Source organism: Coregonus lavaretus (assembly GCF_964263955.1).
Source record: "Coregonus lavaretus genome assembly, chromosome: 5".
NCBI lineage: Eukaryota > Metazoa > Chordata > Actinopteri > Salmoniformes > Salmonidae > Coregonus > Coregonus lavaretus.
The window spans coordinates 4,887,268-4,900,523 of NC_139992.1; the positions used below are offsets into that span (position 1 = coordinate 4,887,268).

The 13,256-nt window shown below is 43.2% G+C and overlaps 1 protein-coding gene across 1 annotated transcript in view; it reads right to left on the minus strand.

Moving 5' to 3' along the window:
• Positions 1-1,622: 1,622 nt before the first annotated feature.
• LOC311129755 (dedicator of cytokinesis protein 9-like) overlaps positions 1,623-13,256 on the minus strand; it is a 179,416-nt gene continuing 167,782 nt past the window's right edge. Inside the window, exons 46-53 of the mRNA XM_084162181.1 lie at positions 11,366-11,488; positions 8,937-9,050; positions 7,155-7,301; positions 6,853-7,063; positions 5,416-5,606; positions 4,592-4,692; positions 3,684-3,822; positions 1,623-3,282 (exon numbers count right to left, since the gene is read on the minus strand). Of these exons, the coding sequence (XP_084018307.1) occupies positions 3,157-3,282; positions 3,684-3,822; positions 4,592-4,692; positions 5,416-5,606; positions 6,853-7,063; positions 7,155-7,301; positions 8,937-9,050; positions 11,366-11,488 (1,152 nt within the window). The 3' untranslated portion in view covers positions 1,623-3,156. The remainder of the gene's footprint in view (positions 3,283-3,683; positions 3,823-4,591; positions 4,693-5,415; positions 5,607-6,852; positions 7,064-7,154; positions 7,302-8,936; positions 9,051-11,365; positions 11,489-13,256) is intronic.

A 13,256-nucleotide genomic window follows, 5' to 3' on the forward strand; every position in this document is an offset into this window, starting at 1 on the left:
TTCTCTACTCCCATCAGTATGGTTTAGAACCAAACAGTCAACAAGCTTCTCTACTACCATCAATATGGTTTAGAACCAAACAGTCAACAAGCTTCTCTACTCCCATCAATATGGTTTAGAATCAAACAGTCAACAATCTTCTCTACTCCCATCAATATGGTTTAGAACCAAACAGTCAACAAGCTTCTCTACTCCCATCAGTATGGTTTAGAACCAAACAGTCAACAAGCTTCTCTACTCTCATCAATATGGTTTAGAACCAAACAGTCAACAAGCTTCTCTACTCCCATCAGTATGGTTTAGAACCAAACAGTCAACAAGCTTCTCTACTCTCATCAATATGGTTTAGAACCAAACAGTCAACAAGCTTCTCTACTCCCATCAGTATGGTTTAGAACCAAACAGTCAACAAGCTTCTCTACTCTCATCAATATGGTTTAGAACCAAACAGTCAACAAGCTTCTCTACTCCCATTAATATGGTTTAGAACCAAACAGTCAACAAGCTTCTCTACTCTCATCAATATGGTTTAGAACCAAACAGTCAACAAGCTTCTCTACTCCCATCAATATGGTTTAGAACCAAACAGTCAACAAGCTTCTCTACTCCCATTAATATGGTTTAGAACCAAACAGTCAACAAGCTTCTCTACTCCCATCAGTATGGTTTAGAACCAAACAGTCAACAAGCTTCTCTACTCTCATCAATATGGTTTAGAACCAAACAGTCAACAAGCTTCTCTACTCCCATCAGTATGGTTTAGAACCAAACAGTCAACAAGCTTCTCTACTCCCATCAGTATGGTTTAGAACCAAACAGTCAACAAGCTTCTCTACTCCCATCAATATGGTTTAGAACCAAACAGTCAACAAGCTTCTCTACTCCCATCAATATGGTTTAGAACCAAACAGTCAACAAGCTTCTCTACTCCCATCAGTATGGTTTAGAACCAAACAGTCAACAAGCTTCTCTACTCCCATCAATATGGTTTAGAACCAAACAGTCAACAAGCTTCTCTACTCCCATCAATATGGTTTAGAACCAAACAGTCAACACGCTTCTCTACTCCCATCAATATGGTTTAGAACCAAACAGTCAACACGCTTCTCTACTCCCATCAATATGGTTTAGAACCAAACAGTCAACACGCTTCTCTACTCCCATCAATATGGTTTAGAACCAAACAGTCAACACGCTTCTCTACTCCCATCAATATGGTTTAGAATTAAACAGTCAACAAGCTTCTCTACTCTCATCAATATGGTTTAGAACCAAACAGTCAACAAGCTTCTCTACTCTCATCAATATGGTTTAGAACCAAACAGTCAACAAGCTTCTCTACTCTCATCAATATGGTTTAGAACCAAACAGTCAACAAGCTTCTCTACTCCCATCAGTATGGTTTAGAACCAAACAGTCAACAAGCTTCTCTACTCCCATCAATATGGTTTAGAACCAAACAGTCAACAAGCTTCTCTACTCTCATCAATATGGTTTAGAACCAAACAGTCAACAAGCTTCTCTACTCCCATCAATATGGTTTAGAACCAAACATTCCATATCTATAGCGCTTGTACAATTATTGGACAATAAACAAACAAAGTTTATAAGGAAATCCCAAGTAAAGTGAAGAGGAATGAGTGAATTTTATTGAAAAGAAAAGCATTAGAGAACATTTCTGTTTACAGCAGAAAAGTGACTTTCTGTTAAATAAAAATTAAAAACCCATTGCTTCCCAAATATAAAACGATTTCTTTAACATTTGAATAAACACTAAAATGGTCAAAGCTTCATATAACTTCCACAGTAGGCCTAGTCTCTGGATATACACCTCAGTGCTTTGACAAGAAGGATGAACATCATCTTTACAGTGTATTATTGAACCCAACACAGCAAGACACTGTACCTTGCAAAATACAAATATTGCACTCCTTTTTTATATACATGAATAAACAGCTTGGAATATACTTATATGCAATGGCTTTAAATATTTAAAAAAATCCCATTCTAAGACATTAAGGTTGAACGCTAATGTTTTTATAGGAGGCTCTTTTTCCAATAAGTTGCAGCTTTGTAGAAATATAACAAGTCTTCATGTACAGAGAGATGAATGCCAATGTATGAAGCATATATTTAAGCAATAAGGCACCAGGGGGTGTGGTATATGGCCAATATACTCCGGCTAAGGGCTGTTCTTATGTACGACGCAACGTGGAGTGCCTGGATACAGCCATTAGCAAGGCACTTAACTCTAATTGCTCCTGTAAGTCGCTCTGGATAAGAGCGTCTGCTAAAATGACTAAAATGTTAAATGTTAAATTAGCCGTGGTATATTGGCCATATACCACAAACCCCTGAGGTGCCTTATTGCTATTATAAACTGGTTACTAACGTAATTAAAAAAGTAAAAATATATTTTTTGTCATACACGTGGTAAACGGTCTGATATACCACGTCTTTCAGCCAATCAGCATTCAGGGCTCAAATCACCCAGTTTATAATGTTCCTCAAGACATCAATACATACAAAATCACTTGAAGAGTTCAGAGCAGAAGACAAATGATGAAAACAAACAGAGATACAAATGAGACGACAGAAGGCTGATGAAGGCTAGTGACATCACATGCACATTTCTGTCGCTTTAAGGATCCCTACGGGGACGTCTCCACAGGAAACACTACCAGTGATGTCATATTATACATCATGGAACCCCAACACTCCACAGACAGGAACCCCAGTCAGGATGGAGGCTACACCAGTCCCCCACTCATCTGCATATGTCTGTTCTTCAGATAAATAACCCCACCATGCCTCACCTCACCTCCCCCTCCCCCCTCCTCTCTGTTCATGTGGTATTCTTTTAGTTGATCCATCCTCATGGATGAATGTCCCTGGTCCCATCCTCCACAGAGTGACTGTACTCTATACAACAGTGTAGAAGAAAACAACAGTCCTTTGTCCTGGCCCATTGGACAAGCCAGAGAAGGTGTGAAAGAAAATTAACAGAACATCAATATTGTCTCAGTTTAGCCGAAGCAAACTTGATGATAAGGAGAACAGAGAAGCAGGAATGGGCACTCAAGGCAGCGCTGGTACACTGGTTGGCACCTGCGTGCAGAGCGTTGAGGTCAGGAGTCAGCCAAGCCCCGGTGGGTCTCACACCACAGAGGAGGAGTTGGGCATGCCCACGACGGTGGCACCGCTGGGGGTACCACTGATGACGTTGAAGATGTGCAGTGAGTCTGGAAGAACGCTCTTCATGCCATCCTCCACTGGATTGATCTGGAAGGGAGCAACGGAGGGTGTTCAAGATTATGCTAAAGGAACTACTGATTATTTCAGACAACTTAGTAAGGATGAATCACACGTAATGAAGCCCATGCCAAATATGTTTTACCATCCAATCTGCTCATGTCAGCACAAAGGAAAAACAGAAGGAAAAGGGGGTTATCAAATATCACAATAGCATGAAATATTATAAATGTACTATGAAATCCCAATGCCTTACTAATAATAACTGTTAATTTCATAATAATACTCCAATTAAACTGTTTTTACCAGTATTGCAATAAAGAAAACACAACAGATTCTTCTAAAATGTACAAATTATCGAAAATCGCTGATGTACAAACAATGATGATGGATCCCAATGTTTGTTACGCTAGCAGGTAGCTCATGCTTACTGGTTCGTGCATGATGGCGGACAGCTCTCTGGCCAGGTCTCTGTAGCTGGCCTTCATCTCGTCATGGTACTCCTGCTGGTCCTCTTTGATCAGCCGCTCGTTGATGACCAGGCCATGGCCACACGCCTCCACAAACTGCCTGCTCCGCAAAAGGCCAGTGTCATACATAATCAGCCACCCGAGCCACGGCCCGTTCACCTCCACTACCATCCAGAAGGCAGGGTCAGTACAGGTGCATCAAAGCTTGGGCCGAGAGACTGAGAAACAGCTTCTGTCTCAAGGCCATCAGACTGTTAAATAGTCACCACTAGCCGGCCCCTGACCAGTACCCTGCCCTGAACTTTAGTCACGGTCACTAGATGGCTACCACCAGGTTACTCAACCCTGCAGCTTAGCGACTGCAGCCCTACATACATAGACATGGAACACTGGTGACTTTAATAATGGAACACTGGTCACTTTAATAATGGAACACTGGTGACTTTAATAATGGAACACTGGTGACTTTAATAATGGAACACTGGTCACTTTAATAATGGAACACTGGTCACTTTAATAATGGAACACTGGTCACTTTAATAATGTTTACATACTGTTTTACCCACTTCATATGTATATACTATATTTTAGTCATTGAACACTGGTCACTTTAATAATGTTTACATACTGTTTTACCCACTTATAATAATAATAATAATAATATGCCATTTAGCAGACGCTTTTATCCAAAGCGACTTACAGTCATGCGTGCATACATTATTATTATTTTTGTGTATGGGTGGTCCCGGGGATCGAACCCACTACCTTGGCGTTACAAGCGCCGTGCTCTACCAGCTGAGCTACAGAGGACCACTTCATATGTATTTTCTAGTCAAGGCCTATCCTATTTAACTATGTGTATAACTCACCTGAAGACCTCTTTAAGTTGTTTGACCTCGTTGTCAGGGTACTTATTGGTGCTGGCATCATCCAGGAAAGCTCGGGCATATGCAAGGGGACCAGCATTTACCTAAAGATGAAAGGAAAATGTTGAGGTTCGGAAGTTGAGGGATGTCTTTACCATATAGAACAAGTTGAGGGATGTCTTTACCATATAGAACAAGTTGAGGGATGTCTTTACCATATAGAACAAGTTGAGGGATGTCTTTACCATATAGAACAAGTTGAGGGATGTCTTTACCATATAGAACATCTATCGAATAAAATAGGTGAATGGGTAAAATGAGGAAGTGTGTGTGTGTCTGTGGTTTGTGAGGACAGAATATGTGCTTTATGAGGACAGAGGATGTGGTTTGTGAGGACAGAGGATGTGGTTTGTGAGGACAGAGGATGTGGTTTGTGAGGACAGAGGATGTGGTTTGTGAGGACAGAGGATGTGGTTTGTGAGGACAGAGGATGTGGTTTGTGAGGACAGAGGATGTGGTTTGTGAGGACAGAGGATGTGGTTTGTGAGGACAGAGGATGTGGTTTGTGAGGACAGAGGATGTGCTTTATGAGGACAGAGGATGTGGTTTGTGAGGACAGAGGATGTGGTTTGTGAGGACAGAGGATGTGGTTTGTGAGGACAGAGGATGTGGTTTGTGAGGACAGAGGATGTGGTTTGTGAGGACAGAGGATGTGGTTTGTGAGGACAGAGGATGTGGTTTGTGAGGACAGAGGATGTGGTTTGTGAGGACAGAGGATGTGGTTTGTGAGGACAGAGGATGTGGTTTGTGAGGACAGAGGCCTGCACCTGAACACTGATGCTTCCCTGTAGCTTGAGCTGCAGACGGATCATGTCAACCTCGCTGGTGGAAACCAGCTGTCTCAGCTCAGTCAACCTCTTGCTCATCTCGTCTATAGCCACCTCTATGGGGTTCAGGTCTGTGTGGTGCTGGTACATCACCGCAATACGCTTCTTCACATAGGGGAAACAGTGGGTTGCTATGAGAGATAGAGAGAGAGAGAGAGAGAGAGAGAGAGAGAGAGATAGAGAGAGAGGAGATTGAGAGAGAGAGAGAGAGAGAGAGAGAGAGGGGGGATAGAGGGAGAGGAGAGAGAGAGAGAGAGAGAGTGAGAGAGAGAGAGAGAGAGAGATTGAGAGAGAGAGAGAGAGAGAGAGAGAGAGAGAGAGAGAGAGATAGAGAGAGAGGAGATTAAGAGAGAGAGAGAGAGAGAGAGAGAGAGAGAGAGAGAGAGATTGAGAGGGGGGATAGAGGGAGAGGAGAGAGAGAGAGAGAGAGAGAGAGATTGAGAGAGAGAGAGATTGAGAGAGAGAGAGAGAGAGAGAGAGATAGATAGATAGAGAGAGAGAGAGAGAGAGAGATAGAGGGAGAGAGAGAGAGAGAGAGAGAGAGAGAGAGAGAGATAGAGAATGGATACATAACGTGGTTTCTCTTACGTCACCCTATTTGGCCCACAACAACTCCTCACCCACACGTGCGTTTCTTAGGTGTTCAGACAGATGTGCGTTCCAAGCAGTTTTATAGTGTGAGACTCATTCACGCACTAAAGACCTTTGAGGTAAGGCATCCTTATCAGTTAATGAAGATAAAGGTTGTACTATGGGATATTTCACACTGTAAAACAATAAAACACAACCAATTAGGATGAAGAAGAAAGATTCTAAACAAAAGAGCAGACATACTCAGAACCTAATCAAATCTTTCCATAATTACACAGGACCCTTCCTAATATGACAGCTAGAAAGATACAGGTATGTCGGGCACTAGCAAAGGTATTCCCATGGGAATGAGGTGCTTGTCTGAGTAAATACTGTAGATACCATGACATGTTTAACATCAGTATTCCCATGTGAGTGGATCTGTGTTGACTGACGGGTATTAATACGGTTGTCTGCTCCATGGACTATACATATCTGTAGACACATCCCCCTTTTCCAGCTACTCGTAGGAAGTGTTATAAGCAGTGTGCACGGGTCATGCTAGTTTGAGTGATAAGGAACCTGTCTGATATTTGTGTCTCATTGTTTTCAGTGAGATGAGTCATCTAGAGGTGTGTCCCAATCTGTGTCTCTTAAGGGGAAATCATATCTTATTTCTTATATTCACAGATTTTGTCAGACCTTCTATACATCCATGAACATCAAATCAGAAGGAGAAGTCTAGCTAAGGGTCTCTACTATGAACACATTGACCCTGTTATTCACATGAAGTACTGTAGAACCTACTGGTGAGGATGGTCCTGCGTTTGTACTGCTCCTCCACGCCTCCCTGCTTCTTCCCCGACACGGTGAAGGGCATCTCGAAGACAAAGCGCCGGATGTTGTGGCTCTTCTCAAAGTCTGTCTTCCTGTCCACCAGCTCCTTCTCTTCCAGGAACGGGGTGACGTGGGTCACCTGGATGTAGGCGTACTTAGAGTCCAGATCTTTAGGGTTGATCTGGATGGGACGTATAACTTTGAATGACCAATCAGAACCATGGAAACCCCAAATAAATGGTAAAATACTAAGAGTAAAGTTGGACTTTTACCCTCCCAGAGTCCTGAATCATCTTGACATTCTCCGGGCCAAACTTGTCAGAGTAGAGCTTGAGTAGCCTCTGAGATATCTCTGACAGTGGGGTGAATTTGGGTTCTTTGTAGATGTACTCCTTACCATCTTCATCCTCAAAAAATCCCTAGGGGGAAGCCAACAATACACACTATGGTTACAGTCCATACAGTGCTAGAGTATAGGAAAACAACATGAAAACCCAAATGTGAAGGTATTCATGTGACAATGACATCAAAGGGCAGTATGAAGAGCTAAAACAATGAGCACAACAACACGTAAGTGAGCAGCTAAGGCACTTGTCTTTGGATGAAGGGAGACACAATTTCAAATCCTGAACCGAAGAGCAATAAATATTCCCAAAATACTTATTCCCCAAAAGCACAGAAACAATCAACAAAACTGGTCTAGGATCAGTGCTATGGGATAAATAAAAGGATGAATGCAGGGGATTGAATTTCACTCTATCAATAATAAATAAAAGTCCCTTAACACTGTAGATGAATGGGGTGGTGACCATCAGCAGACAGGTGACTGGATACATTTACCCAGTAAGAGATTGGAATCCTACCATTGAACCTTGACTAATATGGCCTCTTGTTGTCAGGGCAACACTGAGCCAGGCAGTAGTAGAGACTGCTGAGATGGATAAAATAAGCTAGGAGGGAGTAATGGAGCGAAGATGAGACACATAGCAGTAATCCCACCGACTGTACTAGCCGGGCCACATTGCAAGCCTTAAGCTCTGATGCAGTGCATTTATCACGTTATTGACTATTCTCATTCATTTACCTCAGTCTCAGAGTCAGTAAACTGGTACTGCTACGGAGTGGTAGATGGAGCAACAGAAAACAAAAATCATAGTTATTCCAACACTACAACTATAGCAGATAAGAGTTTCACACCATAACACCACATACAGAAATAACACTGGGTCAGTAGGAACATGGTTCTGGGAAGGTTATCCACTCCAACAAAGCAAACTGTCAAAAGCAACTACTGCGAAAACAAAAAGAGTTAACACACTGAAAGACGACGAAGAACCTAGGTGTAAGAAGACTTATGTGAAAATAACATCTAAAAATGGAAGCAAGAAAGCCAAATTCAGTGGATTACTCCATTGAATCAGCAACATGCATTGCTGTTGCAACAAAATTAATAAAACAAGTCGGTGGAAGGTAGTGGTGAGTTAATGTAACTGCTAAGAGCTTTAAGCAGCACACTGGTGGCTGAAACATGTCATGGATTATAGCAGCTGCACACTGGTGGCTGAAACATGTCATGGATTATAGCAGCTGCACACTAGTGGCTGAAACATGTCATGGATTATAGCAGCTGCACACCACACAGATTTAGGCTGCTCAGGAAAGCGAGCAGAGCCTACTGCAGAACTTACCGCTGCCTTTACAGAGGATAAAAAGCAGAAAATAAGTATTAGAATGGGTAATAAAACACCACGTGACGTGGTCAGGCTTTTATCAATTAAAACACTTCCAGCAGCTCCCATGCTCAAATCAAGATGTTCACTGTTTTGATATAGGGCACTTGGGAGACGTGTTCCAAATTAATTTTGCTATTTGTGCCTGGATTAATCTTAAAAAATACAGTGAAAATATAATTTGTACAATATCTAAATACCTGTATAATGTACTGGAAAGAGCAAAGCAATAGTATAGTGGGAAAGGGAAACAACTTGTTTGATCTCCATTGCATTGTTTTTGTGGTACGACAGCCTACCGTCAAATTTCAATCGTTAGCTCACCTGGCCAAAGAAAGCCACTCTGAAGTAGGTTCCCAGCAGCCTCTTGCCCGTGTGCATGACCTCGGTCACTTTGCTGTAGGCACGATGGAGTGTGTCATACAGCTGAGACAGTTTCTATGGAAATGAGAAACACACAAACACATTGTTAAGAATCTGTGTCTTTATCCATATAGACAGTGACATCAGAGGGAGTTGAGCTCCATGACATAGACAGTGACATCAGAGGGAGTTGAGCCCCATGACATAGACAGTTACATCAGAGGGAGTTGAGCCCCATGACATAGACAGTTACATCAGAGGGAGTTGAGCCCCATGACATAGACAGTTACATCAGAGGGAGTTGAGCTCCATGACATAGACAGTGACATCAGAGGGAGTTGAGCTCCATGACATAGACAGTGACATCAGAGGGAGTTGAGCTCCATGACATAGACAGTGACATCAGAGGGAGTTAGGCTCCATGACATAGACAGTGACATCAGAGGGAGTTGGGCTCCATGACATAGACAGTGACATCAGAGGGAGTTGAGCTCCATGACATAGACAGTGACATCAGAGGGAGTTAGGCTCCATGACATAGACAGTGACATCAGAGGGAGTTGAGCCCCATGACATAGACAGTGACATCAGAGGGAGTTAGGCTCCATGACATAGACAGTGACATCAGAGGGAGTTGGGCTCCATGACATAGACAGTGACATCAGAGGGAGTTAGGCTCCATGACATAGACAGTGACATCAGAGGGAGTTGAGCCCCATGACATAGACAGTTACATCAGAGGGAGTTGAGCCCCATGACATAGACAGTGACATCAGAGGGAGTTGAGCCCCATGACATAGACAGTGACATCAGAGGGAGTTAGGCTCCATGACATAGACAGTGACATCAGAGGGAGTTGGGCTCCATGACATAGACAGTGACATCAGAGGGAGTTAGGCTCCATGACATAGACAGTGACATCAGAGGGAGTTGAGCTCCATGACATAGACAGTGACATCAGAGGGAGTTGGGCTCCATGACATAGACAGTTACATCAGAGGGAGTTAAGCCCCATGACATAGACAGTTACATCAGAGGGAGTTGAGCTCCATGACATAGACAGTGACATCAGAGGGAGTTGGGCTCCATGACATAGACAGTTACATCAGAGGGAGTTAAGCCCCATGACATAGACAGTTACATCAGAGGGAGTTGAGCCCCATGACATAGACAGTTACATCAGAGGGAGTTGAGCCCCATGACATAGACAGTGACATCAGAGGGAGTTAGGCTCCATGACATAGACAGTTACATCAGAGGGAGTTGGGCTCCATGACATAGACAGTGACATCAGAGGGAGTTGAGCTCCATGACATAGACAGTGACATCAGAGGGAGTTGAGCCCCATGACATAGACAGTGACATCAGAGGGAGTTAAGCCCCATGACATAGACAGTGACATCAGAGGGAGTTAGGCTCCATGACATAGACAGTGACATCAGAGGGAGTTAAGCTCCATGACATAGACAGTGACATCAGAGGGAGTTGGGCTCCATGACATAGACAGTTACATCAGAGGGAGTTAAGCCCCATGACATAGACAGTGACATCAGAGGGAGTTGGGCCCCATGACATAGACAGTGACATCAGAGGGAGTTGGGCCCCATGACATAGACAGTGACATCAGAGGGAGTTAAGCCCCATGACATAGACAGTTACATCAGAGGGAGTTAATTCCCATGACATAGACAGTGACATCAGAGGGAGTTAAGCCCCATGACATTGACAGTTACATCAGAGGGAGTTAAGCCCCATGACATAGACAGTGACATCAGAGGGAGTTGAGCTCCATGACATAGACAGTGACATCAGAGGGAGTTAAGCCCCATGACATAGACATTGACATCAGAGGGAGTTGGGCTCCATGACATAGACAGTGACATCAGAGGGAGTTAAGCCCCATGACATAGACAGTGACATCAGAGGGAGTTAAGCCCCATGACATAGACAGTGACATCAGAGGGAGTTGGGCCCCATGACATAGACAGTGACATCAGAGGGAGTTAAGCCCCATGACATAGACAGTTACATCAGAGGGAGTTAAGCCCCATGACATAGACAGTGACATCAGAGGGAGTTAGGCTCCATGACATAGACAGTGACATCAGAGGGAGTTAAGCCCCATGACATAGACAGTGACATCAGAGGGAGTTGGGCTCCATGACATAGACAGTGACATCAGAGGGAGTTAGGCTCCATGACATAGACAGTGACATCAGAGGGAGTTAAGCCCCATGACATAGACAGTGACATCAGAGGGAGTTGGGCTCCATGACATAGACAGTGACATCAGAGGGAGTTAAGCCCCATGACATAGACAGTGACATCAGAGGGAGTTGGGCTCCATGACATAGACAGTGACATCAGAGTCTGCAGGTCTGCTGCTGTACCTCAAAGTCCCTCCCCTGTTCGTAGATGGGGACGACGAGCTTGTAGATGTCTGAGATGAGCTCATAGCGCTCAGCCTTCCACAGGCCATCAGCACACTCCTCCAACAGCTCCATCAGGACATCCTGTATGGGAGGGAAGGGAGGGAGGGACAGATAAAACACTGCTGTCATACCGTGTCCACACTAGGGACACTGCTGTCATACCGTGTCCGCACTAGGGACACTGCTGTCATACCGTGTCCGCACTAACACGATCTGACTATGGACGGCACACACACGAGGGCTTCATCTCAAAGCTTTTATGAAGGTTAGTGCAAAGAAAAAAGTACTAGATGAGTTTTGAATACTAGAGAGCTATTGTCCTTGATGCAACACGACACATGAAGAGTTGTAGAACTCCACTGACATTGTGTATAATGAGGATATGGTGAACAGGATATGAAAATGGGATTTTATAAGCAAACTTGTTCCACACGGCCTCTTTAAAGGCTTATGAGCTGAGACGCTATGCTGTGCCATTTCTTTGTACTGAATTCAAGCATAGAATTAGACGCGGAATTGGTTGCATGTTTGTTCTGTGAGCGTTTTTTGTTTTACCACGTTGTTGGATAGTGTGGAGCAGAGCTGATTCACTGATAACATCTCTACAAGGTAGATGCCTGGTTATCTCCCAAGAGATTGCAAACTCCACAATTTAGCAGCAGGAGTGCTGGAGATAAGCCAAGGAGATAAACTGAGCATAAAATAAGCTAGTATTGCTTTCCCATAGGATTTACAGTATTTTGCCTGTAAAAATCATTTGGGCAATGTTTATATGACCCCTTTACAAACAGGCCCATTTTTACCACATTCTTGCCTGCATACGCCTTGTATACGTCCCGTGCTAATAGTGGTGTACAGATGTAGGTGGGGATCTGTTTTTAATAAATCCATTGAGAATGTAAGCCATCAAAAATAAATCCATAATTTACTTGTTTAGGCTGGTCCTAAGAAGTATTATAAGACAAATACAATTTATTTTCAAAAGAATAGAATACCATATTTCGAGTTTAATTAGGCGTATGTTAGGGGTCTGTGCAGCCATGGCAGCGCCACCCAAATGAAATCAATAGTTCGTTATCTTCTTCATTAAACAGACAAGACACATCTACCCGATCACAGTCAACACAAATATATTTTATAGTAAGAATATAATGAAATACAGTGGCGACCCGTCATTCATACCATGTTATTTTGGCATTAATACGTGTCACATATCAGTTTGCAAACAACGTAAAAAATAAAATAAAAATCATTGAGTTAATAAAGCTGCATACAAACATTGTCTCTTTTTTGCTTTCTTGAGTAAAGCAGCTCCAAAATGCAGGTGTTTCAGCCTAGCTCAGTGCTTTCTGTGGTTGTGGGGCAGCAGAGCGGAAAATACGGGGCGTAGGGCTTGGTAATGTTCCCTAGTTGCGCCGTGATTGGCTCAGTGTTCTGTCACTCATGGGGACACTACGTCACCGCCAAATCTAAGGGTAGAGCTTGAAGAGTCAAGCCCCTTGGGTGCTTCCATAGAGTTACATTAGAAGTGCCCATCCAAGAAGGCTGAAAGTCATTGGCCACAGATGAAATGACGTCAAATCCCGTTATATCTACAGTAGCTTTGATTGGACTGATCATGTCAACATCATACTTTCAAAATCTTAGCTAGCAGTCATGATCATGAATCAAGTCGACAATCTACTGGCAAATCCTTTTTAATCCTTGTCATATGAAGAGAAGAAATTAAGAGAAATTATAGATAAAACTTATCGGTGCTCATCGGCCATTGGACATAAACATTACACAACAAGTTGGAAATCGCAAATTCAACAATGAGTGGTTTGGAAGGAATCAAAGGCTAACTGCA